The sequence below is a fragment of the Pyrus communis genome, chromosome 12 (genome assembly GCF_963583255.1).
Source record: "Pyrus communis chromosome 12, drPyrComm1.1, whole genome shotgun sequence".
Classification (NCBI taxonomy): Eukaryota; Viridiplantae; Streptophyta; class Magnoliopsida; order Rosales; family Rosaceae; genus Pyrus; species Pyrus communis.
The window spans coordinates 22,150,890-22,178,436 of record NC_084814.1 but is presented as its reverse complement, the minus strand read 5'-3'; the positions used below and the strand labels follow the sequence as shown (position 1 = coordinate 22,178,436).

Sequence of the window (27,547 nt, the reverse complement as noted above, 5' to 3'; positions counted from 1 at the left end):
GCAATCAGTTTGTAATATTGACCCACTGACAAAGAGTTGACACCTAAAATACTCAAGTAGCAATTGAATAATAATACACAGATTGAAAATGCATGGTTTTGGGATTCCTTGCCCACTAAACTATCAACTAGATATGCATATGCAAGTTCTCTCACAAGATTCCAACTCCTGATTAAGAAATCAACCAACCTAATTAACAATATCTTAAGAGATACTGATCAACGTTAATCATCTGCTACACTGCATGCCAACCTACCAATTAATGCAAAATCGATCTTCAATGGTGGGCTGATCTTTCTTTTTCCTTTTTTTTTTTTTTTTTTTTTTTCCAGAAAATAGTTGGTGGCTTTTTATTCAAAACTATCTATGAGATTGTCATTACTCCTCGTATTGGTTCTGAAATTTAAAATTGATAGTAGAAGCAGTCATTGAGATTGTACACCGTCAATCATTTTGGTTATTTCGTGAGAAATCTCAATTAAATTGAGGGTATTTTGTCAAATCAACCCCTCTTCTTGAATTTGTGGTTTCTTCAATTTAACGAAGATTTTTCAGAGAAAGATCAAAATGATTGATGGTGGACAATCTCAAGGACCACCTCTATCAATTTTAAATCTCAGAGACCAAACTGAAGAGTTATAACAGTCTTAATGACCATTTTAGCTAAAAAATGAATGGTTTTGTAGATCTTGATGATAAGGTGTAAGCCTCAAAATAATACGTCATGCAACATCTAACATGCCTTGCTAGATCAATTTGTAAAGACTACTTGATAAAATCTAGAAATCATAACGTCGACTGATCAGATGAAGTATAACAACATCACAAATATCAAATTGTATGAAGGGCAAAACGTTTTTGTCCATGGGTTATTATCGAAGATTGATTAACCAATGAATTGCCTCAAACATGTTTGCATATAACGTTAAAGTTATTTGATCATGTTTAAGTGGGATATCCAGCCAAGCATAAATGATAAATCTTGGTCGTCACCATGATCTGTCGACATACATCAACGAGTAAGAATCACCCACTAGCTTATCAACAAATGATCCATACTTAACTCTAAATCTTTAATTGGTAAGACGTTGATTACTGTGATATAAACTTACATACATCAACAACTGATATTTAACCATTACAATATAACAACAATTGATTCAAACAAAACTTTTAAATTTAACTGGTAAGCCGTCGCATACATCAACAGTTGAGATTCGACCACTCGTGCATGAACAACTGACCGGAAGCACAACACAAGGGAGGAATTAATGATGTTTTAGACTTGTTTAGATTGGTAATCGGTCCAGCAGGCAAATTAGGACCCAGCCAAGTTGTAGTTGTAAATTGTTTGCATGCTTTGTAGGCCTTGTACCTTGTGGGTGCAATTTGGGCTGTACCTCTTGTCTGTGCGAACCTAGACAGAGTCAGTTGGCCAAGTCATACGGAGAGTGAAACTTTCGTGCTCCAAGAGCGGATCAGTTTTCTTTCTTGTTTTTTCTTTGTTTTATTGGTGATTTAAAACAAAAGAAAATATTATCACTTAATATTACAGTTTAGTAATATTTTTTTTTTATTTGTAAGTGAGAGGTTTTAGATTCGATTATCATTAAAGACGAATCACATTATGGCTAACCATTGTGAGGCTTACATACTCTAATCGAATATGTTTAAAAGGAAAACTAGTAAATAAAGTTCAAAAAATAGTCACTCAATACTACAGTCTTGTAGTATTTCTCTTCACTTGGAAGTGAAAGGTTTTAGGTTTGAATCTCTTGGATGATGAATTCGATACCAAATTAAGTTATCTATTACGTGGCTTAACTAAAATTCTCATTTTCTAATGTAAAAATATCGATATACTAAAAAATAAAAAATAGAAGTTAAAAATTAAAAAGGAATCAGAGAGGTAGAGGGAAGAGAGAGAGACCGTATACGGAAGAGGACCATAAGACTTCTCTGACACTCCCACGGATCCCTCTGTTTGAGCGTGGGGCCCACTTGCTTTTCGCCCATAACATTATAGTCCTCACTCCTCTTCGGTTACTGTTACAAGTTTTGTAACGTACGGCCTGCTTGATGAAATGACTCATATACCCTCGAGTGAAATTTTGAGGGACTAAAATAGCCTTGGTGTTGGTGCCTCACTGCTTTAGAAGTTTTGAGCACGGTCGTTAAAGCTCACTTTATTTTCGAAGTTGGAATGAGATATCGTTTCCCCGTAAAGAAGTTGTTTGTACCGTACTTCATCGATCATGAAATCACCAAGTGTTTTGTATCTTTTAAAATTTACTGAAAGATTCTTGATGAGTGATGAGGTATATTTGCCGAAGTACACAAGTTTCTCTCTAATCACTAATTTTTTACTCAATCTTTAGATAGGAAAGTGCACAATGAATAAGATTTTGATTCTAATTTATCGGATCTCAATATTGAAAGAAATTACAAGTGTGTGATAATTTCAATGTTAAATTATTAACACTTTTAAATTCGATCAAATCCAACTTCTGTACTTATTCAGGGCTAATAAACATTATAATTACTACATTTAATGATTGTTAATAAAAAATTATTGCATAGGGGCTTTTAACTTTGATTGAAGAACAAAATTTGAGAGGTAAAATGCTTTAGCAAGTGTTGCCCACAATCATGTTTTGCCTATAAAAAATAAGTCATAGTCAAGATATTACCAAATAGTAATCTCTTCCTCCAGTTGTGTACACAATGAAAATTACTAATAGTAATAATTAATGCCACCACTCTTTAAAAAATATTTAAAATTACTCTTATAGTTAATGCTACCACCCTTTAATCAATGACATTCCTAGTGGATTATGACTATAATTGAAATTGGGTATTTGAAAAAATTGAGGTTTTATCACAAAATTAATTCGTATTATGGAGAGTAATTAATTTCTTTTAAGCTTTATTTTTTTTCTTTCGATGTGGAATTAGTTCTTTCAATATGTCCTCTTACGTGTGGCTAAGTTTCAAGTTTAACAATTGAACGACACAAATCGGGTGATGTGAAGCAAGTGTGATCGTTAGGCTTCACATGCGAGACAACCTGCTCTAATGCCATAAAGAAAGTTGAGGTTTCACTATAAAACCAACTAGCAATATGAAACGTAGCTCAATTACTTATAATCACATGCAAAAACTTTCCTTTGTAGGGTGGAGGATCCAAATTGTAGGGATCCTCGTATCTGAGTCATTCATCATATATCGTGCGGTTAGAAATAATTTGAATTTTATTATTTAAAATTAAAAACAAATAGTACCTAACGAAAACTAACCGCATGATATACGATTAACGACTAGGATATGAGAATTCTTAAAATCTTTACAAAGAGGATCCGAAGAAGATCCTCATCCTTCAAAAAAATAAAAAACTGACGTGTCAAAATGTGAAAAAGCTTATGATGTATTAAGTATTTACCACCACCAATTAACATTATTCATGCTAGTTTGCTCATTCCAAGAGTAACAAAGGGGCAAGGCAGTGGCATTTTGGCATTGGGATAAAAAGGGCAAAGAGGCTAAATCAGAGAGGTAGAGGTCAAAATCAACAAGGTTCCAGTTTGTCTCCTCAGAAGTGGATCTTCGCACGTTCCTGTTCATGAATGGAGTTTGTATAGAGTAGGAGCTGTGAATTTTATGGAGAGATATGAGATGATGAGACAAGTACAGCCAGGCACCTCCCGCCCATAGCATATGCTTTTACTGCACCACCACCACCACCACCAACTTCCCAACTTATCTCTCAACCGACCCATTCCTCTCTCTCTCTCTCCTTCTCCCTCTCGCTGTCTCTCTCTCCCTCCTGTTTTTGTTTTCTAGCTTCACGTTATTACAAGCTTTCAACCTTTTTCTTCTACTTGAACTACTGCATCCCTCACCACCTGAGCTCTTTCTCTCAACTTCTCAAAATCCATGTGTGGTTTTGGGCTTGGAAGCTCGAAAACCATATTTCCAGAGCTTCTTTTGGTCTTTCAAATGGTGGGTTTCTCTCTAAATATGTAGAAATTCAAGATTTCTGACCAAAGAACCATGCTTATTGCCTTGAAAATTATCAACTTTTTTCCCAGCTTCTGCTTAATCTGAATCCATTATCCACCAGCGTTTAAATGCACAGAGATTGATGATTTCGAAATGTAGGTGTCCCAAAAACAACAATTTAATCATTCTGGGTCGTCTCCAAATCCAAGTTTTTCTGCAAATTTGGAGGCTTTCTGCTAGTTGAGGAGTGAAAATACCAAAGGGGTTCTGAGTTTTTCTGGTTTTTTTTTTTTTTATGAGTTTTGGCGCCGACCCATGAAGAATTTCCACTGGTTTAAGCAGATTTCCAACAATGGCAAGCTGGAGAGGAGGCTCTCCCTCGGCGAGTATAACCGTGCAGTCTCATGGTCCAAGTACTTGGTGTCCTCAGGGGCTGAGATTAAAGGGGAAGGAGAGGAGTGGAGTGCTGACATGTCACAGTTGTACATTGGGTGTAAATTTGCTTCGGGAAGGCATAGCAGGATTTACAGAGGGGTTTATAAGCAGAGGGATGTGGCGATTAAGCTGATCAGCCAGCCTGAGGAAGATGAAGGGTTGGCTGTTTTGCTTGAGAAGCAGTTCACTTCTGAGGTTGCTTTGCTCTTTCGTTTGCACCATCCTAATATCATCACTGTAAAATCTCTCTCTCTCTCTCTCTCTCTCTCCTGTCTTGGGTTTAAGGTGGTGTTGCTTGCCTTTTCAGTTCTGTTGGAAAAAATTTCAAGGATGTGGTCCTGGTTGATGTTTTGTTGGAAATGCAGTTTTTGTTTTTGTTCTTTTTCAGGTTTTCTTCCTGCTAACTTTTGTGATCTTTTGGTCTGTATAAAACCCAAAACCCCTTATAACCCTGCATTTTAAGATCTTACTGCAAGAAAGCACTCGAAAATGGAACCGGAATTCTTCGGCCCAGTGTTTAGGAAATCTGTTACTGTTTCATCATTTAGGCATTGATTGATTGTTGCAGATTCCTTACTTAAGAGTTTCCATCCTTATAATTCTATATCTGACCTTAATCTTTGTTGATATCTCGTGTAATCCGAAAATTGTAATCAGTTGTTTCAAGAATTTTCACTTTTAGAGAATCATGGTAGTAACATTCTGATGTCGAAACAATAGCTGCCCTTGATGTTTTTTGACCTTCATGTACCAAATTTATTCTGCAGTTTGTTGCTGCTTGTAAGAAACCTCCAGTGTTCTGCATTATCACTGAGTATTTAGCTGGGGGATCATTAAGAAAATATCTTCATCAGCAGGATCCACATTCTGTTCCGCTTAGCCTAGTTGTGAAATTAGCCCTCGACATTGCTCGTGGGATGCAATATCTCCATTCTCAAAGTATACTTCATAGGGATCTCAAGTCAGAAAATTTATTGCTAGGGGAAGATATGTCTGTGAAAGTTGCGGATTTTGGAATTTCATGCCTAGAGTCACAGTGTGGCAGTGCAAAGGGATTCACGGGCACTTACCGTTGGATGGCACCCGAAATGATCAAAGAGAAACACCATACAAAGAAAGTTGATGTTTACAGTTTTGGAATAGTTCTGTGGGAGCTTTTAACGGCATTGACACCATTTGACAACATGACTCCTGAACAGGCTGCATTTGCAGTATCGCAGAAGGTATTTTTCTCATTGTACCCATGATAGTACTTGCCCTGCTCTGCGGTTAATAATTTGTATCAATACGTATTAGTTATCATTGAGGTGTTGATATGGTGATACCTATTATTGACACCGGGATATTATCATAGCAAGCTTTAGTCTACGCATTTAAATGAGGCCAAGATATCCATTCTTGAAATATTGAACTCTGAATAACAGGCCTAAAAAAATCCCGGTACTACTAAAAATTGTTTTTGTCACCTATATGTTTCTGACTGTTCAAAACTGTTAGAGATTCATGGAAACAGAGAATGATGGTGTTCCTTTCTGAATCATTTTCTTTTCTGCATATTATATTCCCATTTTAGCACACTAAGATACAATTTAAAGCATGCAATTTGTACGTGCCTCCTAAACTGACTGCTTGAATAACTCTCACATGCATTGATATTTTTGGTCTTAGAAAGATCTTAAGTATCAGCTCTTCTACTTCACAACATTTGATAAACTTTCTTGAATTGCCATCCAGTAAAAGTAATATGCCATTAAGGAAATTACAGTTTATCTGTTATCGTTCTTAGTTTCTATCTTCGTGATGCATCTATTACACCAGTATGTTTCTCACATGCATCCTGAGTGGGGTGAGAGACAGTCATTTATATGCTTGTCCTTGTATTATCCAGATCATGTGGGGACCTGCTGCATTTGGCCATCCTTATCTATGCAGGAAATGACATCTGCGAAATTCAGAGAAATATATTAAATCCTATATCTTTTTCTTTGTTGATAAGATATTTTAAAGCAGTGGTAGTCATGCACTAATACATGTACACATCTGAATTCTGAAGGATGTTGTGGAGGGTTGCATTTAACGTTTGTTTAATTCTGCCTCATAATGATAGTATAACTTCAGTGATTTCGTAATCGCCTTCTACCAAGAAGCAGCATACTGGCATCTAACATTTCGATCTGTTTCAGTTTTAGCGGTTGGCATCTTCTTGCACCTGTTAAGATTTTGTGGAATAATTGGGAACCCTGTCTGTTTGCCACCTTGAATTCTCACTTTCCACCCATGTAAACCGGTTTTGTTGCTATGTTTTGAACCCTTTTAACATAAAGCTGACCTGTTATGGAGATATATGTCGATCTCCTTTTGGTTCTGAAACTATGAACATTCAACTTTTTTCGTGTGGTTGCACTATTCTGAATAACCCCTGGAATGTATGGCATCAATATGCGAATCAATTTACTTGGTTGCGCTTATGATTCCCGTAAACATGAAAGTCAAATGTTTTGTGTAAACTAAACCACATGAACGGGAAAAATGTGCTGGAAGTTGTCGCAAAAGCCAGAATTTGGCGGTTCACAGCTACAGTTTGCCATTCAAGTTTGGTTGCAGGAACTGAAGATGAGATGAGTCCTAATTAGTTGAAACTTTGTCGGGTTGATGCGGTTTTTTGTATGAACACAGTAGACTAAGTATCCTGCAGTGGTCTTAATACAATGATAAGGTGTTACTTTCCTTTGTAGAAAAGCTTATTATTCCGTTATATGTAGTATTATATCTGCTTGATTTTGTGCAGAATGCAAGACCCCCATTGCCGTCCACATGCCCTGCGCCATTCAGTCGTCTCATCAGCCGATGTTGGTCAAGCCATCCGGACAAGCGGCCTCATTTCAACGAGATAGTGCACATTTTGGAAGGTTATGCTGAGTCCCTTGAGCAGGACCCGGATTTCTTCTCATCTTACGAGCCACCGGAAAATCACGCCCTATCGCGATGCTTTCCGAAATGGACGGGTCGCCGGTAGATCTGCTTCTGGAAAGATTTAGGGATTCTTTTTTTCTGGAATCAAAGTTTTGATGTTAAAATGTAAACATATGCTTTTCTTGTCAAGGTTCCCCATGTTCATATGAATTATGATTTGTGAACATTTTTGTTTCCTTTCTGTCTTGTTAACCTTTTTATCCTTCTATCCTTTTATCTTGAATATAATGGGATTAATAGCACTCATAGTCACTGCTTTTATTGGTGTTTTAACTTGTGATGCAAACAATTGTATTATCCTATTAATGATTGATATATGCAATAATGTGCATATTAAATTCTTTGTTTATTTGTTTTAGTCAAATTTGATGTTAAATGTTGAAGGTGACAATTTTTTTTTTTTTTTAATAAGGGAGACAACTGGTGATAAGTTACGGTTATCCACCCCTTCGGGGTCCGGAGAGGCTATAGGGAATTTCACCTTATCCGTGGTCACAGTCAAGCAGACTCATTAGCTCGGAGCATCGAACCCGTGACCTTCCACATGACCACAGTCAAGCAGACTCACTAGCTCGAAGCATCGAACCCGTGACCTTCCACATTTTTTTGTTTATTGAGAAACTGCAGTCTGCGCCCTTACCACTAGGTTACTTGCTGTGGTTGAATGTGATAATTTCAATAGAAGCACTTTTGAAACTTCCTCTCCATCATTCCTAAAGTGCGTTGCCACTATTAGCCTAAGACTTGGATATATATGAAAGTTTATGGTATGCGTCGGTTACATATCTATAAAGAGATTTTATTTCAGCTTAGTACGTTATCATAATATTTCAAATTAATAATACAATATCATTGAATAGATGAATTTGCATATTGGAGTCAAGGTTAGTGATTCTCATTATCCTAATCCTTTGACCATATATAAGTGAGTTTAACATGTATGTTGTCATGCTTGCTTCCAATTGTCCACCCAGTGACTTCTTTCACTCTAACTTACAATTTCACTTGTAATTAGCTGTTTTTTTTTAAACTAATTCATTTTATTTTGTTTTCTCTTAAAAAGAAGAGTAATAAATATAGCTGAAGAAACACCAAAAGAGAAAAAGACAAAAGACCAAAATATAGTTGAAGATTACATTTATAATCATCTGTGACATTGTTTAACGTGCGACGGTTTGGCCGAGTGGTCTAAGGCGCCAGATTTAGGCTCTGGTCCGAAAGGGCGTGGGTTCAAATCCCACAGCCGTCAGTTTTTTTTATTTTTATTCTCTTTTGCTTTTACAACTCCATCGAAAAAAAGATTGTAATGAGTCCCCGCTGTGCCAAAAACTTTCTGCCCACTCTTTGCCTGCACTTTGGTGAGGACAAGAGTCTCTTTGCTTGATTACAAGTTTTTTTTTTTTTTTTAATTTTTAATTTATTTATAAAAAGATACAATATTCATTAAGATGTCGACAAAATATTTACAAAATGTTTAGAACATAGAATGATGTGGACTTCTAGAAAAAAATCCTTGCCAAGACTTTCAAACCAGAATCGAGAAAAAAAGAGATCACCATTACAGAATAAGAAAGAAAAAGATGTAATTACTCAATAGAACTATCCTCAATCAAGATGTCCGCTACCGCGCTGGTGGTTCACCAAGCCACCTCATGTTGCTCTCCAGTTCTTGCTCTTGCAGGCCCATGTGCTGCCAGATTTGCTTCTCGTCTAACATGCCTAAGTTTGGGTTGAGAGAAAACTTTAAGGAATTAACGAATATCATTGATTATATATTGGCCCCAAATTAGAGGTATCATCACCTTAACGTTGCATAGCAGCTAGATAAGGTCACAGAGAATCAAGAACCCTCTGACCTGTTAACCCTTAAACAGCAAGCTTACAATCGAACACTTTTACACAATGAAATCACAGATAATTAAGAAATAGTCACAGATTTAATTCAGTGAAAGTCACAGATAATACTTTTATACAGTGGAAGTTCTTATCAGTGTGCGAGCCCTAGAGCAGCTACAACATTACATTTGCATTCCAAATGCACAACAGAAAAGATGATTCAAAATAATCACAACTAACTGCCCTTATCAAGGGTCGCTAAAAGATTGAGGACCAAGTAATTGGGTTTGTTTTAGATGGCGGTTCTTTCGTCGGTGCCTGAAAGTGAAGAGGCGTGTATCGTGGAATAAGTTTACCTCCAGTACATGTCCCCATTGATGCATACACATTTCTGATGCAGCAACGCCAACAAAGTCAGACGACCAAAAGGAAGATCATCGATATCTACTTCTAATGTCCTCCATGAATCCGTGCTCAGTGTTGAAATCTTCAACCCAAGCCTTGTCTCTCCGCACAAGGCGAAGTTTGATAGACTCTCCGGTGCAGCAGTGGTAAACATCATGTGAAGCACATACCAAGCCGTTAATACGACATCAACGAGAGTCGGATTCTCTTGTTGGTCTAATTGGGAGGAGAAGAAGTGTTCCTTGCATTGAAGGACGGGGTGAGTAGTATTCGTGTTATCGTTGCAGTGAAAGTTCTGGTAGGCGGTGACAAAGGAAGGGCTGCGGAAGAGAGAGGACCAAGACTTGCGTACGCACCTTAGCTGCATCAGAAACTCTGCTAGTAGCCTTGACAGAATTTGATAGCATGATGTCCTCTGAGAGGATTACGGGTGATGATCATGATCACCTTACGTTACCAACTGGTTAGCGCTTTTATATATATGACGAGATATATCGAATCTAAACAATACAACTGGAATCAACAATCAGCGTTGAAGAAAACTACGATTCACAATCTGAAGTTCTCTAGACTTCGAGTGAAAAGCGATAAAAAGAAGCGACGATAGAAGGCCACAGATTAAAATGGGAAAGTTTGATTAGATCGATTTTACCTAGTCTCCCTTGTCCGGCTACCGAAGCATGCATGAACCTTCGACTTTTTCAAGGCAAACAGTCTTCAAACGCCGCAAAAGCCAGTGAACAGTGACTGCTGGTAAAGTAGGTGGCATGCAAAATACAAATTAATTAGTTGCTAGGGTTTCTCTTGTAAGTTATAACTCCATTGAATAATAAAATGGATCGTAAATTTGGAAATTGAAGGTTTATTTGTTTACTATAGGAATGTACAACACGTATTTCTCAGGTCACTCTGTGTACAACACATGTCTTTTCAGGTCACTCTGTATACAACACATGTCTTCTCTTATTTCTCAGTTCCACCAAGTTCTTCATGTTGTGCATGTGATTAGATGCAAATTAATTGGGAGGCAATATTGATTATGGGAGTCCCCTAAACTAAATTATCTCCAACAACGTGATTCATTTCCTTTCTTATAGGTCCACAAAGTGACCTATCACCAACGAGGTCCATACCATGGACCACAGTTTTTTTTTCATCTTCAGTTGCAATGAATTCGTGATTAATAATTTTATATCGAATTCGTTATTAGTGAGAGTTAAACTAAAGACATCCAACCTTTTCGGGCTGCATCACCCAAAGTGGTTGATCTGTACGTTCGCTGCCTCTGCCGCCACTGCAAGAGGAGGCTTCAGTCTGTTTTGATCTATCCATCGATCTCCCTCCCGTCTCTATTTCTGATTAAGGCCACCACCTTTTAAACCTCGGATGGGATCTCATCGATCTCTTTTGAATGACTTGTCAGACAGCACCAACATGCCCCACATGGTGGAGAAGGAGAAGAGACCTCATAGTCCTACACTACATCTGTATTCATGGTGATGAGCTTTATTCTTCTCCCATGAACTATCTTCTATGACGTGCAAATCAATCAAGGAGGAAACATTATGGACCACCTGAACCTGTATACAGATTATCACGGTTGTCTTTCTTTATTCATGTGGCCTAGTGATAACGTTTCGTTCTTCTTTAAGAAGAAGAAGCTGCTAACTGCTAAGGTTGCCTAATTCGTTTTATCATGGAACAACGGAGTTTTGCTTCAAGATTCTTTTTACTGAAAATGTGACTTTAGCCCCTGTAACCTAATTTTTTCTACATAAAACCCGACATAAGTTTTTTTTTTTTTTTTTTGAATAAAAACCATTGACTAGATTTCACAATTTCGGATGCCTAAAATACCCCTATTTGATTTTTTTTTTTTTTTAATAAACCCTATTTGAATGTTTGATGTACATAATTAATGCCATGCGGGGAGAATTAATGATTTTACAAAAAAAAAAAAAAAACAGTAATGTTATAAATTCATAGTCTAATATATAATAACATAAAACATGTCTAATATATGTTATTATACATGCTTAATTAAGTCAATAAAATTATATTTTACATATTAATGTAGGTAAATTATTTCACACACACACACACACATATATATATATATATATATATAAATGCCTGATATATGTAAAATTTATGCAAAATAATTTACCTACAAAAAAAAACATTTGATTCAAACAGTGCACCTACTATTAAAATTTTAAAATGTTAGATTGCTTAAAAAAAGAAAAACAATATACCTAGTATATATATGTAAAATACATGAAAAATAATTTATCTACATAATAACAAACCCATATATGCAAAATACATAAAAACTAATTTACCATATAAATTCATTGTTTTATTTTTAAAAGAAACAATGTTTTTACTAGTTTTTTTTTTCCAAAAATAAAGTACCTGTTATTTAATTTTTACGAAAATTGTGTACCTATTGTGTAATTTAAAAAAAATTACATATTGTTTATTTTTTTATGAAAATAATGTAACTATTGTTTAGTTTTTACAAGAAACAATGTATCTACTAGTTTATTTTTACCTTTTTTTTTTTTTTTAATTTTCACAAGTTAATGTATCTACTTTTTCAATAGAATGTATATTGAACTAATTAGATTTGGATTAGGCGATTTCACATAAAAGAAGAAAAGAACCTTTTTTTTTTAAAAAAAAAATTAAAAGCAAAAAAAATTTAAACTAATTGAATGTTGTTGACAAACAAAAGAAAATAAATTAAAAGTCCACAAAAAAAATTATGATAGCCATATTAATGTTGGTAGCATGGTGTTGTAAATAAATTTAAATGTATAGACATCTTTTATCATACATGGCATCAAATTCAAAATTTAGCTTTTATTTAGATGTTTTAATATAGGTGAGTTTATGTCTAGAGTTTAACAGTTGTAAGGGGCTAAATCTAAAGCACCATTCTTTTTAAGGAAGGATTCATCATTTTGTGATCATAGAATGATAGGATCACCTGCATTTGATCTTCAATGCATAAGACCTCCCTGCACTTTCTCACAAAAAGTATGGAAGTAGCTTATGAAATTAAGAAACTTGCATTCAAATTTCAATCCATCAAAATAACGTAAAAAGAGCTCATAAGGTATGTCACGTTGAAAACAAGTGGTCTGACTTTTTAAACACTCTTCTCTTTAGCTTTTTAAACTACTTAATAGTTCTAAACTACAGAAGAAAATTGATTTTCCAAACTTATATTGTATTTGTATATCATCATATATTATTGGAGAAAGAGATCATCTCCAGATCTCTTTCTCTAAACCTCAAGGATCAAGTGATTCGAGCTTTTAAAATTTGATCCAATGATTAAAAACAGAGAAGTTAGTAAAAAATTTTAAAAACTATAATTATTTTTAACTGTTGGATTAAATTTTTAAAAACCTGAATTACTTGATTCCTGGGTCTTGGAGGAAGAGATCCGAATATATCTCTTTCCTATTATTGATAGTCTGGTCAGAGACTCAGAGGACCTAACCTCCCCTGTAGGTGTTGATATTTTGACCCATGAGTCATGACTCATGAGTGGGTAAATTGTACTTACGCCCCCCATTTGGGAGTATTCTAATCATCCAACCTAGAGCCTTGTGAAACTTGTTTGCCTTAAATCCAATGATTATTTCAAAAGAACAGGATTCTCTATCCTTCTAATTTTTCTATCCTTACATACTTTTTTATTTGAACAGTCACGGTTCAGTCACGTCAACATCTTATATTGATTTTTTTTATAGAGATAATAAGACAAAAAACAATGTGTGAGATGAGGGAATAGAAGAAGATATGAGAATAGGAGGGTAAAAAATCATTCTCCTATTTCAACAGCTAGATGCACCTTCATCAAAATTCCCAATTTGTCTCCTCACGAGATTATTTTAGAACTTTTGAATGAATCCAATAACTTCAACCAACCCAATTATAATTCTCTGACAATACACCGGTGTATGAGATGTATTGATGTTTAAAAGTGTAAATTAAAACTGTTAAAATGTAAACATGTAAATTTAACCGTCAAATGCATTAGTGCTCTATTATATCGGTAGATGGTAGACTTGTACTTCTTTTAGATTCAAACTTATTGGGTTTATCATCACCCATAAGTGAAAGAGAAATGCAAAGTTAAGTTTTAGATTCAAACTTAATAACAACGTTAAGTTTTATTATTAAGGATAGGAACATTAGTTTCTCCTATTGTCCCAACATGTTGGAGACCACCTTGATGATCAAGTTGAGAAGAAGCAAAGTAACTTCAAGACCAATGACCCTTTGTCCATAAAAAAAAACCAACATCCCACCCAAAAATTAAAATGTAAAAGTAAAATAAAAAAATAAAAAAAATAAAAAAAGTGTCTTTTCAAATGATACTAATATTTTGCCACAAGCTTATGAGAATTTTTTTTATATGTCGAGAATAGGGCTTGGTACACAAATGTCATAATATAAACAATTAAAATTTTTTTATTTAAAACATCAACTTTTAAATTGGCTGTGTTTCTACCACACTGAACAATCTCATACTTTCGTGTGTGCGGCATAAGAGTTGTTTTACTTTTAAATTTTTATAAAAATTTATTAATTTACTATTTTACCCTTTAATTAGTAAGTTTTTTTTCCCAAACATTGGAGAAATTTTTTATTGTGACGGGAATATGAGTGGTACATCACGTGTTTTTACGTAAGTGGTGAAAAATTTTACTTTTTAAGTTATTAACTTTTTAACACACATATTCTACTATTTGTATAATAACACGTGGTGTACCACCTTATATATCGGTTACACTAAAAATTCTCTTCCAACATTGATAAAAGGGAAGGGTAGTTTTTGGTATTACGAAAATCTCACTAAATTGACCTATAAATTGTTTTCCATAGATACCGCTATCGGACCGCCACGTGGCGATTTCCGATTTAAATGACAGTCAGGGAAAACAAAACGATCGGCATTTGGGGGGCTACAGCAGGACGCGCGGGTGGGAAAGAAAGAAGTGGCCATCTCTCTTCGCCTTCGATATTCCAACTCTGCAACTTTCCATCGTTTCCCCTAATTAATTTCCTTTTCTTTTCCTCAAAAGATTTCATCTTTTTGCCTTACGCATTTCCCCTTTTCGCCTCCACCGCTGTCGTCCTCATCCCGCACATCCCCCACCAGTTAAAGATATATATATTTTGACAATTCCCCCATTACCCCATATATATATATATATGGATGTATACGTATAGATTGCATTTTTATCGAGACCCAGATAGCACAACCCATTTCGTGCCCTTTTGACATGGTTGACTGTTTGTTCAGGTATGGATTTTCCCATTTCTGCTTTCTGCATATTGTTTTTTCAGCTCAACAAACAACCCATTATTTATTTTCCAATTTTTGGTGTGCTTTTCTTTATTAATTTGAGAGGTTAGCTGCAAAGAACTTGATTTGATTGTTGATGGGTTCACGTTAATCTACAATAATGTTAAAAGAAGTTGATTTGATTGTTGATGGGTTCATTTTATTGGTTTTAATCTTTGGTATGTTCCAATGGTGATATGAGTTTTGTATGGAATATGCGTTTATGTGGGTTGATTGGCTTCTTCTATTTTTGTGAAGATCCGAAGAGGGCATTTTGTGTTTTATTTATTTCTCATTTTTTCCTTTGACGGATAAAGGACGACCTCAAGCCAACAAGGCTCCTCAGTTTGCGAGGTCAGGGGAACTTCCCTTGCTTTGCAAAGAGTCTGTTTCCACGACTTGATTCGTGACCTTTCGGTCACAAAGGTGCAACCTTTCGGTTAGGTTTAACTTGATATTTGGTTCCTTGGTTTGTTGGGAAACATACAAAGTTCAAAAGTGAAATGCTAAAACGCAGAAACATGAATGTTTTATGTTTTTAATGTATTTTGATTTGTGTTCGGGAGCAAATGTATGTTATGCATATGTTTTGGTTATTGTTTGATATTTGCTTATTAGGTTTGTTGGTAAACAATAAACATACAAAGTCCCGAAATCAGATTGCTAAAAGGCCCTAAATGAATTTTGGTGATGTTGCTAATACATTTTTCTTTTTGTTCAATGTTATTTCAATATATGGAAACCGTAGGTTTGTGCAGTATGTATGCATTCGGAATTCTGCTAAAATCTTCTGCTTGATTTATTGAGATCCGTTTGTTGCAGATAATTTATTTGGTGTAGAGGTTTTGTTGATTCCGGTACATAGCGATGCCTGGAATTGTCGATGAGGTGGTAAATGAATCACATGAAAATTCCATGCTAAGTAAGGAAAATATAGCTCTGAATGGATCCTGGAAGAGTACTTTGAATCAGCAAATCCCCCGGAGTATAGGACTTGATCGTCCAGTTGATGGGATGGTTGACACCTCAATTGAGCAGCTTTATGAGAATGTGTGTGATATGCAGAGTTCTGATCAGTCACCTTCAGGGCATAGTTTTCAATCGGATGGTGATGAGTCTAGGATAGATTCAGAGTTACGCCATCTTGTTGGCGGAGAGATGAGAGAGGTGGAGATAATGGAAGAGGAAGTGCTAGAAAAGCCAGCGTACGATTCTCGTAGTGATTCAAGTTCTAAGAAAGGTTCGTCCTCAGATAGAAAATCAGGAAAGATGGTTAAAGCTGCAAGTACAAAATCCGTTTCTTCAGGGAACTCGAAGAAAGTTGCTCACTTGCAGGTGGACACTGAAACTTCATCAAAATCAGTTGCGAAGGGAAGAAGTCCTGACAAACCTCCTATTCCTAGCACTAAGAATTTCCAAAAACAACATGCAGGACCCTCTCCTGTGAAGAAACGCAGTAATTCATCTGTGGCAGGGTCAAAGTTTCAGAAAGGAACTGAGGATTTGGCTGAATCAGGGTTATATAATCCAGATCTTGGGCCATTTTTGCTTAAGCAAGCAAGGGATTTGATTTCGTCAGGGGATAATCCCCAGAAAGCTCTTGAATTAGCTCTTCGAGCTGGAAAATCATTTGAATTATTTGCAAATGGGAAACCTTGTTTAGAGCTGGTAATGTGCCTTCACGTCACGGCAGCAATTTACTGTAGCTTAGGCCAGTATCATGAGGCAATTCCTCTTCTCGAACGCTCAATTGAGCTTTCAGCTGTTGACGGAGGCCAAAATCATGCCCTTGCCAAATTTGCTGGTCACATGCAGTTGGGTGATACTTATGCTATGCTGGGCCAACTTGAGAATTCAATTATGCATTACTCAACTGGATTGGAAATCCAGAAACAAGTTTTGGGAGAAACAGATGTGAGAGTTGGTGAGACTTGTCGATATTTGGCTGAAGCTCATGTTCAAGCATTGCAATTTGATGAAGCTCAGAGGCTTTGCCTGGTGGCTCTTGATAGTCATAAAGAGAATGGTTCCCCTTCTTCTCTCGAAGAGGCTGCAGATAGGAGATTGATGGGTCTTATATGTGAGACGAAGGGTGATCATGAAGCTGCTCTCGAGCATCTTGTGTTAGCCAGCATGGCCATGGTGGCAAATGGCCAGGAAGTGGAGGTGGCTTCGGTTGATTGTAGCATTGGAGACACATACTTGTCCTTGTCTCGCTATGATGAAGCTGCTTTTGCTTATCAGAAGGCACTCACTGTGTTCAAGACCACCAAAGGAGAGAATCATCCAGCTGTTGGTTCAGTCTTCATCCGCTTGGCTGATTTGTATAACAGGACTGGGAAAGTTAGAGAGTCAAAATCATATTGTGAGAATGCCCTCCGAATTTATGAAAAGCCCGTGCCTGGAGTCCCTCCTGAGGAGATGGCCAGTGGTCTCACAGATGTTTCTGCTATCTATGAATCGATGAATGACCTTGAGCAGGCAGTCATGTTGCTACAGAAGGCATTAAAGATATACAATGATGCCCCTGGTCAACAAAGCACCATAGCCGGGATTGAAGCCCAAATGGGTGTCATGTACTACATGCTGGGGAGTTATTCTGAATCTTACGACTCCTTCAAGAGTGCCATTTCAAAGCTCCGCGCAACTGGAGAGAAGAAAACTGCTTTTTTCGGGATTGTTCTTAACCAAATAGGGCTTACTTGTGTGCAACGTTATTCCATAAATGAGGCTCAAGAATTCTTCGAAGAAGCCAGGACTATTTTGGAACACGAGTGCGGACCATATCACCCTGACACACTTGGGGTATATAGCAATCTTGCTGGCACTTATGATGCGGCTGGAAGGTACCCTCTTATCTTTATCTTTGCCCTTACACTACTTTCATTGTGTCGTCCCCAATTTTCATTACACATGCTTTTGTTCTTCTCTTGGTAGTGTCCTATTTCTGAAATCCTCAACTGGTTGGGACTTGTTTGTATTCCTTATCACGTATGTTCTGTTTTCTGTTCTTTTTCGTGCACTGAAAGCCTGATAAGTTTAAGTACGTACGTGCTATGTGCAGCCCTTGCTTTCCTTTAGACCCGTAGTTTCCACGATTAATCATGGGAAAATATGAACTTATAACGCTCTAGAAATTTGTGTTTTGTTGCTCTTTTGGAAGATAGATTTTTGTTTAGCAAATGTGTTGATTCTTTGACGGTTTTCTGATGATCGTTGTGATCATTAACCCAGGTTGGAGGATGCAATCGAAATCTTGGAGTACGTTGTTGAGATGAGGGAAGAAAAGCTCGGGACAGCCAATCCCGACGTGGATGATGAGAAAAGAAGGCTGGCTGAGTTATTGAAAGAAGCAGGCAGAACCCGGAGCAGAAAAAACAGATCACTAGAGAATCTCCTCGGTTCCAACTCCCACGGTATAAACAGTGATGGAATTACGGTACTGTAAGTATGGTCGAAAATGAATACGATGTATTATAGGACGTATTTACGAGGAAAGAAACATAGAACAACCAAAGAACGAGGAAACGATCGCTGGCATTGTCGAAAACATTGTTGTTGTGTAGGGTGAACTAAAATAAACCGAGTCTGGGGGGTTTTGGCTATATTATTAATTATATACTATATATATATATATATATATATGTAAGTTTATACGTGTAAACACGAATTTTTTCTGAAACAAGAAACAAGAATACCGTGTACAAAATATCTTTTTGTGTTTAATGATTTTGGGGTTACAATCTCTTTGTAATTTGATCCTCTGATTCTATCTTCGTAGGGTGTAGGTTTGTGGATGAGTTGTTGATCCAAAGGGCCGTCGGGGCTTGATCTAGGGATGAACAGTTGATGAACGGATCTTCGAGGGCTTTTGAGCTTGATCTTGAATACTGGGTGTATGGATTTCTTCAAGGGGGCCGTCGGAGCTTGATCTTGAGGGTTGATGGATGAGCGGATCTTCAAGGGCTTTTGGGCCTAATCTTGAAGACTGAGTGTATGGATTTCTTCAAGAGGCCGTCGGGGCTTGATCTTGAGGGTTGATGGATGAGCGGATCTTCAAGGGCTTTTGGGCCTAATCTTGAAGACTGATTGGATGTGTGGATTTGTTGAGGTTGTTGATCCAAAGGGCCGTTGGGGCTTGATCTTAGGACGAACGGATGATGAACACTTTCTTCAAGGGGCCGTCGGGGCTTGATCTTGAGTCGGCGGAAGTTCTTCAAGGGCCGTTGGGGCTTGACCTTGAAGGAGGGTTTGACGAAGAACGAAGAGTGTTTTCTTGATCCTTCGGGATTTTGCTTGAGAGCTTTAGAGTTTCAAGGCTTCAAGGTTTTGGTGTGATGTAAATTCCCTTCTTTCTTTCTCTTCCTCTTCCTTTCTTTCTCTTTTTTTTTTCCTTTCTTTCTCCCTTTCTTCCTTTCTTTCTCCCCCTAAATGAATGTCTTGGCTTCCTATTTATAGAATTTCAAAACTTGATTTTTGGATTTAAATAATCAGATGAAATAAATCATTTCTGCCAAGTAATGACACGTGTCCTATTTGATGACTTTTCCAATTTATTTCGATTTTTCATTGAGTCACACGCTACATGTAAAATTTATGTGACACGTGAGTGTTGAAATTTTAATTATTGGTCAACATTCATTTCACCGAAATTTCGATGTCCACAAATGCCCCCACTTCAAGGCGCGTCGTAGACATGTGCTTGTCACGTGTAGAAGATGCGTTTTGAAGTCCCTTAATGTAGATGTCAACCCAAGGGCCGTCGAGGCTTGATCTTGAATTGAGCTGGAAATTTCTTCAAGGGCCATCGAGGCTTGATCTTGAGTTCGACTGGAAGATTTTCTGGTTTCCTCCAATCGTTGATTTTCCACAAGCTTAATCTTGAACTGGGCTGGAAGATTCTTTTGGTCTCCTCCGAAGGTCTGAACTTACTCCTTTTATCTGGAGTTGAATTTGATTCAAGGGTGGTGAACACTTGATTTTGAATCGGACTTGTGATTTTTTCAAGGGCCATTGAGGCTTGATCTTGAACTGGGCTGGAGGATTCTTCTGGTCTCCTCCGCTCGTTGATTTTCCTTTGTGCTACTCTTGAACTGGGCAGCAGGATTCTTTTGGTCTCCCCCCGAAGGTCTACGAGCGGTTTCAGGATATGGCAGGCAAGTACGAAGTGGAGGTGCTGACCTGTTTCTTTGTTCAATCTTTCCAATTCGTATTGAATACGAATCGGAAAGATTGAAGTTTCCTTGTCCCTTCTCTGGCAGTGTATCAACCGTTGAAGATGACTACTCGAGAGCAATACTAGGTAAGCAATCAGGAATAGATTCCAGGTAGTCGGTTCCAGATCGGAAGACTGACTCCAAGTGCCGGCTGATTGCTTCTTTCACTTTGCCATGCGAGTAAGAACAAGGACAAAGGAAAAGACAGGGAAAAAGCATGATATGAGATACCTTTGCTTTCGAAGAAGCAGCGAATGAATCAACACATATATTTGTTGTGCTTGTCTCCACATGCTTCGATGTACCATTTTCACTTGCCTTACTTGCTCCCCTTTGCAGAAGTGGTATTTCCTTATGCAGGTTTAGCATCTTCTCTTGTAGTATTTGTCCTCCGATGCAGGAGTTGAATGCAACATTTGCATTTAAATGGTGCTTCACTTCTTGGTGGCATCTGGTTTGAGTGGAGGTTTCGACATATTGCTTTCTCTGTCCTTGTCTTGGCAGGTGAGAACAAGGGCAAAGGAAAAGATAGGGAAAAAGCATGATATGAGATACCTTTGCTTTTGCCCTTGATGATATGAGATACCTTTGCTTTTGAAGAAGCGGTGAATGAATCAGCACATGCTTCAATCTATCGTTTCCTCCTGGGTCATCTGTACTCCAGGCATCTGGTATCTTCAAAGGTTGAATAGGTTTTCTTAAAGGAAGAAGAAGAATTGGGTATTTCGAGAGGCTTTGCTGGGAGTGCGCCCTCAGAGGTGAGGAAGAGTTGGGCATTTTCTTCAAGTCTGCCTTGCCATAAGAGACGAAGGTCGACACATATAGGGATTTCTTAATAGCAAGTGGTGGTACCGTTCTTTTACCCTTGTCGACAAACGTCTCTTCGATATCTGAACGACGCCTCTTCGATTTCTGAACGACGCCTCTTCGATTTCTGAACGAGCGCCACTTTTGACAAAGCTGCACGCGTTTTCTGAAAAGCAGAGAAAGCGTCGCCGAACTTTGCGCTTGTCGGCTAAAGACGTGTAGTTGCGCTGATGGCCTCCACGTGTTCTCGACTTTGTCAGATATCTTTTGACAAAGTTGAACGCATTTTCTGAAAAGCCGCGAACGCGTCGCCGAACTTCACGCAGGAAAATCCGGATTTTTGAATCGGTGGTCGTGTCGCTTGGCTTTTTACAGAGGTATCGATCACTCCAACATACACACTCTGAAAATTGCCCATTCTTGAAAATCGTCTCCGGCCTTTTGAGAATTATCTTCATCCACCCATTCTCTCTGAACACCTTTGAAAAAAAATGACTAACTCATCGAACCTTTGCTTAGATTTGAGTCTCAGCAGCGATCCGGTTGCACCCGGTCAAGGTAATGTATGGCGCCCTTCTTTTTTATCTTCTACCGGTCCTCTTACAGGTGAAGACTCCGTGATGCAGGACGCCACAACAGCTACAATAGTAGCTAGGAACCTCCTCACTCCAAAAGATAGTAGGCTGCTGTCAGGACGGTCCGATGAGTTGGCCGTTCAAGAGTCCCTCGCTCTCAGCGTTCAGTGTGCAGGCTCTGTGTCCAACATGGGCCAACGCCTACTTGCTCGCTCCCGTCAGGTTGAATCGTTGATGGCAGAGGTGGAAAGTCTCAAGCAAGAGATCAAGCAGCTGAAGTATGAGAATAGAAGTTTGCACGTGCTTGCAAACAACTATTCGACGGGCATGAAGAGGAAGCTTGATGAGCTACAAGAGTCTGAAGGTCAGATTCAAAGTGACCGTCAAAGGTTTTCGTCTTTCCTCCAGAGGCACATTTTTCCTGGGTCTTCCAGTGTTTGGCCAAGTATTGAGGCCTCGAATGCTCTATCTTCGATGCCTCCCGCTCTGATGCCTTCCGCTCCGAGAGTTTTGCCAAATAATGGGGCTTCACGTGAACATCCTTTGTGAAAGCTCCAATCTTGTATTATTATTATTATTATTATTTTTTTTTTTTTTTTTTTTTTCATGCTTGTAATTTCTTGAAGACTAATGGACATGTTTTATTTTATTCAATGTATTGTGCTAAATACAAATAAAACATATACATCACTAAGATTTTTTATTTTTTATTTTTTTATTTTATTTTTTATTTCCCGATGGCGCTGATCCACCAAAGTTTTTTTTTTTTTTTTTTTTTTTTTTTTTTTTTCAAAAGTGGCCAACTTGGCTATGCTTTCAGCTAGACCACAACTTGCAAATGCTTTTGGCTATAAAAAATTATAAAGGAAGAAAAGGAGAAACATTTTCCTTGTTTTGGGGAGGAAAAACAGGAAAATTTTTTTTTTTTTTTTTTTTTTTTGTTTTTTTTTCTTCAACATCCGTTGGGAGCTAGACCACAACTTGCAAATGCTTTTGGCTATAAAAAATTATAAAGGAAGAAAAGGAGAAACATTTTCCTTGTTTTGGGGAGGAAAAACAGGAAAATGTCTTCTTTTTTTTTTTTCAACAGTACTTTTTTTTATATATATATTCCCCACATGGTGCAGGGAGGAAATGCAGAGGAGCTTGGAGTAGTAGGAGGTAAGAGACGGAGAAAGTCTTTGGGTGTGAGTTGCCAAACTTTGGTTTTGTCAATCACATTCAAAGGCAGCAGCAAAGGCAAGCAGATGTGAGTTGACAAACTTTGTTTTTGTTAATCACATTCAAAGGCAGCAGCCATGGCGGAAGTGCAGAAGCAGCCAGAGCTTGAAGTAGTGCAAAGCGTCGAGCTTCATGATCGGCTAGTCGTTTGACAGCGGTCACTGAAGTTCTTTGCCGATTTTGACCACGGTGGCCAGAGTGAGGAGCTTGAGGTAGTTAGTGGATGTTGTTGCTGCGGCTATGGAGTTTGGAGAGCTGAAGATGGAGCACAGCCGTGAGGAGACAGAGGAAAAAAGCTCCACCATCACCATTGCGATTCAACCCAATGCCGCCACCATAATCAATGCCATCAAAACAGAACGATTTCCCCTACCATATGGACTCTGCTCCCTGCCGCAGTGAGCAATAAACCCGCTCATGGCTTGAGAGCAAGAGCCAACCCAATCTTGGCGCTCTTCTCAATGGCCTTGGTGTCTACCTCTCCTGAAACAGTGAGGAATGAACTAGTCCGCATAGCAGGAAAAGGAGGTGATGCTGTCAGTGCTTAAGGCCAAAATCCGAAGCTGCTGGAGATTTTTTTTCGTAGTTTGAATCATATCGTAATCAAGTGACAACACTAAGAGCACGCTCTATTTCCTCCAACGAACGACCTTTCGTTTCAACAATATTACCAGCTATGTACAAGACAGCCAGAAGGCAGACGCCAGCGAATCCAAAATACACTGTGCCGATCCCGAACTTAGTTACAAGGCTCAAGACGTAGAGGCCTATGACGAAGTTTGAAATCCAGTGCATGCCCAATGACAAAGAAACTGCTTTTGCTCTGATTCTTGAAGCAAAAATCTCTGGTAGAAGAAGAGCAGGCACAGGGCCAGCGCCAAGTGAAAAGGACAATACATAGAGAACAGTTCCAGCGACAGAAAGGGGGGCAGAATATGGAGCAAGGGCTTTCCATGTAAAGGACAGTGAAAGCAGCAACATCGAAGCAGCCATTCCACCGAAGCTTGTGAGTAGAAGACTTTTCCTTCCCTGTTTGCCCATCAATGAGGATGCAACAACTGTGCCGAAAACATTTGCTAATCCAACCAGAGCACTCGCTGCAACATCAGATGTAATGCCAGCAGTGCGGAAGACAGAAGTAGAATAATAAACCACAGCATTTATCCCAGCCATCTGTTGTAACAAGAAAAGTGCTGCACCCACACTAACGACTTTCCAATAGCGGCTACTAAACAAATCAAACCAGCCCGCTTCAGGTTCAGCTCTCATTCTCGTTGCAGACTCACTGATGCCGTGATTGTCAACAGAATTCGCCGCTTCTGGTTCCGAATTCGAGGCGTTTCTGCCAACGTTAAAGTCATCTTCGCCGTCAAAATTGTCGGAGAGCTGGAATCTGAGAGCGAACTCTTGAATCTTCTTCGAGAACTCTTCGTCTGAGAAGGCGTCCAGACTGGCACTGCAAGCTCGTCTAATGGACCGGAATCTCGGCTTCTGGTAGCCGCAGGACCGGGACCGGCTCAGCTTCGTCGACGGCGCACCGTACAACGCCGACCGGTTCAAGCTGTGGACGTAGAGACATAACTGACCTCCACCGTCGCCAAGCTCAGATCTCCAGATTTCATGGCGGAAGTCAACCGCTGTTGTTTGAGCAATGTCTCCAACAGATCCTCAGTTCCCCTGATCTGAAATTCTCCAAGGGGGACATAGCATAGTTCGATTCCAAATTTACAAATCATCAGCGTTCAACCGAAGATCGATATATCCTTGTGGTGAAATCTGGCTTTGTCTTGAGAGTTGAGAGTTGGAGAGAGTGAAATGAAGGCTCATATGGTGATTTCTTCATCTATCTTTATGCAAGGAATGCGAGATATGTTTCTCCAATCTTTTCCCTTCTTGTTCCGATACCTCTTCTTCAGAGAAGGACAACCCCAGATGCTCAGATAAGAAAGAAATGCCGGCAAACCCTCTTCCGGCAGGAATTCGAGACTCTCGCAGCTTGAAATTTGTAGCTGTTGAAGAGAAGTGAGATGCTCAAGTTCCTTTTGTCGAAAGATTTCAGATTTGAAAGTATAGAGATCCAGAGATTGTGAAGAGTGGCAAGGAGCAGCCGTTCTCGGAGCAACATCTCCAACGGATCCTTGTTTCCTTGGACCCGAAATTCTCTGAGAGGGGCAAGTCCTTGCAATCCCCACTCCACTGAAGGCCTCAGTCTCTCACAATTTTCGATCCAAAATGTTCGTAGGTTGGGAGGCAAAACCCCTTGTGCAGGTGACCCCAGATTTGGAAGATTTTGTACCCACAAATGTTGAAGGGCGGTGAGGGTGTGCATTTGGTGTGGACGGGGCAGCTGGACTCTTCAAAGCCGTCGGCGGTGGCGGATAGAGAGCCGGTACCGCCGCTCCATGAAAGCGGAGTCGTGGGGCTGCATCTAGTGGTGGAATCGGACGCCGTTATTGCCGCTGTTCCTCTGGTGTGAGACGCCGCCGTCGAATCTGGAACCGGACGACGCCGCTTTGGAGCGTGGCGTCCTTACACTCCACCTGAGCGTCAAAAGAGATTGCGACATCGGAGACGAAGACTGCAGCGAAGACGACGGCCCCGCCGCCTGCACCTGCTTGAGCCGCAGCAGTAGCTCGACCACGAGCACGTCATCGGTCATCGCCGCCCTCGTCCAATCGTCTTGAACCACCATCTCTGAAGGTACAAACCCAGAGTTCTTGAGAGAGGGTTTTTTTAGAGAGAGAAAGGAGGGTGGTGGATGCGGTTTTGAAGGGCTGAGGAGAAATGATGAGATTGGAGATTGAAGCCAAGGAGACGAGTACTCAGTCAAGCCCAAGGCCCATTGAAGGAATTGCATGCGGCTTGAGAGAAAGTAGGGCCCGGTTCTTTTGGGTATATGGGCCTTCATCATCAACACAACAATCCAGCCCACTATTTTGGGTTTGTCGACATTTTGCTCCTTTTTTTTTTTTTTTTTTTTTAGGTGTAGAGAATATATATATTTTTTAATACATAGTAACATATGTATTTTTTTTTTCTTTTCTTTTCTTTTGTAATAAAATTGACTTTTTTTAATGAAACATTTATTTATTTATTTTGATGTGACTGTACTTGAAGTTTTGAAGTTTCAAGTTGCCTACGTACTCTTCCAAAGAAGAGATCAAGTCATAACGTAGTTCGAATGAGTGATGGTTTTTTTTTTTTTTTTTTTTTTTTTTTTTTTGATGATGATTTTGCCGTACACAGTTTATGCTCTTGCGGGCCAGGAGCGGGTGCGTTTGCTTTAGGGGTAGTAGCGCTTCAAAAATCTGCCGTTGATGGGGCCGATCTTCAACCCGTCTTCTGCCGTGATTAAGTAGGCGCCATTGGTGTAAATCTCTTGTATTACGTAGGGTCCATCCCATTTTGATGTGAACTTGCTTTTTGTCTTATGGGTTGTAATGATAGGCCTACGCAATGCTAGCACGAGATCTCCGGCTTGGAAAGACCTTGGGCGGACTTTCTTGTTGAATGCCTTGGCTAACCGTGCTTGGTAGCATTCCAAGTGTTGTTGAGCTTCGAGCCTTCTCTCATCCAGCGCTTCCAACTCCTGAAGGCGCAACTTTGCATTTTCTTCATCAGTCAAGCCTTCTTGTATAGCCATCCTTAGTGAGGGGATTTGACTTTCAAGCGGTAGAACAGCTTCTACGCCATATACGAGAGAATAAGGTGTAGCTTGGGTAGGAGTCCTATGTGTAGTCCTATATGCCCAAAGTGCTTCACTTATTCTTTCATGCCAGTCTCTCTTTGTTCGGCCGATTACCTTTTTCAGGAGGTTGCACAGCGTCTTGTTGAATGCTTCTGCGAGGCCGTTGGCCGGAGCATGATACATGGAAGACTTGTGCTGCTTGAACTTGTATTTGTCGCAAAGCTCATCCACGAGTCGGTTGGAAAACTGCTTTCCATTGTCCGTGATAATGTAGCGAGGCACCCCATATCGGTGGATGATATGCTCCTTGATGAAACGAACAACAGTTTCCTTTTTTACTTCCCTTAAAGGTATGGCTTCAGCCCACTTGGAGAAGTAATCTGTTGCAGCTAGGATGTAAGCTTCCCCTGCAGATGACTTTGGCGTAATTGGTCCTACAACGTCCAATCCCCATGCGTCGAACGGCCATGAAGCAACTGTAGGGTGTAATGGTTCAGGCGGTTGATGTATGAAGTTGGCGTGGAATTGGCAGGCTTGGCACCTTTTGGCGTGTTCCAGGCAGTCCTTCACCATGCTCGGCCAGTAGTAACCCATTCTTTTAAGCTGGAAATGTAGCTTTGGTCCAGATTGATGTGCCCCACACATACCTGAATGTGCTTCTTCCATGGCTTGATTAACTTCTTCCTCACCTAAGCATCTCAGGAGCAGTCCTTCAAAAGAGCGTCGGTAGAGTGTTCCTTTGTAGTAAAGGAAGCGAGGTGCTCGTCGACGTATTTCGGAACGGTGTCTAAGATCATCTGGAAGCTTTCCGTGCTCTAAGTAGTCGATCAGCGGCTGTCTCCACTCTTCAGCATCGACTGGAAGTACTGAGATGACATTTGTATCATCTAGTGACATTTCATTAACGAGAGGAATCACCCATCTTTGGCAAACTGGCACGTCTGCAACTTCATCTTTTCCTAGTGTCATACTTGAGGCTAGATTGGCGAGAGCGTCTGCCATTTGATTTTCCTTTCTTGGCACATGT

The 27,547-nt window shown here is 39.2% G+C and overlaps 3 protein-coding genes and 1 non-coding gene across 8 annotated transcripts; 3 read left to right on the top strand and 1 right to left on the bottom strand.

The window, feature by feature from the left end:
- The first annotated feature begins 3,583 nt into the window (after positions 1–3,583).
- On the top strand, positions 3,584–7,649 carry LOC137711085 (serine/threonine/tyrosine-protein kinase HT1-like). 2 transcript variants are annotated; one of them, XM_068450290.1, is made up of 3 exons: positions 3,584–4,671; positions 5,202–5,657; positions 7,223–7,649. In XM_068450290.1, exons 1-3 carry the CDS (start codon positions 4,315–4,317, stop codon positions 7,448–7,450), a joined length of 1,041 nt encoding a protein of 346 aa, XP_068306391.1. In that variant the 5' UTR covers positions 3,584–4,314; the 3' UTR covers positions 7,451–7,649. The 2 variants fall into 2 exon arrangements, with proteins under 2 accessions (XP_068306391.1, XP_068306392.1); XM_068450291.1 differs by lacking the exon at positions 7,223–7,649 and adding an exon at positions 6,323–7,216.
- A 927-nt stretch (positions 7,650–8,576) lies between these two features.
- TRNAL-UAG (transfer RNA leucine (anticodon UAG)) lies at positions 8,577–8,656 on the top strand. Its single transcript has one exon. It is a non-coding gene; the product is annotated as a tRNA-Leu (tRNA).
- Positions 8,657–14,613: 5,957 nt separating this feature from the next.
- LOC137710382 (protein KINESIN LIGHT CHAIN-RELATED 3-like) lies at positions 14,614–18,719 on the top strand. Of its 4 annotated transcripts, XM_068449342.1 has the most exons (4): positions 14,614–14,853; positions 14,894–14,971; positions 15,836–17,859; positions 18,248–18,695. In XM_068449342.1, exons 3-4 carry the CDS (start codon positions 15,881–15,883, stop codon positions 18,459–18,461), a joined length of 2,193 nt encoding a protein of 730 aa, XP_068305443.1. In that variant the 5' UTR covers positions 14,614–14,853; positions 14,894–14,971; positions 15,836–15,880; the 3' UTR covers positions 18,462–18,695. The 4 variants fall into 4 exon arrangements, with proteins under 4 accessions (XP_068305443.1, XP_068305446.1, XP_068305444.1 ...); XM_068449345.1 differs by having other exon boundaries at positions 14,614–14,971; positions 15,856–17,859; positions 18,248–18,719; XM_068449343.1 differs by having other exon boundaries at positions 14,614–14,971.
- A 3,521-nt stretch (positions 18,720–22,240) lies between these two features.
- Positions 22,241–25,524, bottom strand: LOC137710180 (sugar transporter ERD6-like 5). The gene is made up of 2 exons (XM_068449127.1): positions 25,281–25,524; positions 22,241–24,499 (listed from the first exon to the last, which is right to left on the bottom strand). The coding sequence occupies exons 1-2, from the start codon at positions 25,522–25,524 to the stop codon at positions 23,436–23,438; spliced, it is 1,308 nt and encodes a 435-aa protein (XP_068305228.1). The 3' UTR covers positions 22,241–23,435.
- Positions 25,525–27,547: the final 2,023 nt, after the last annotated feature.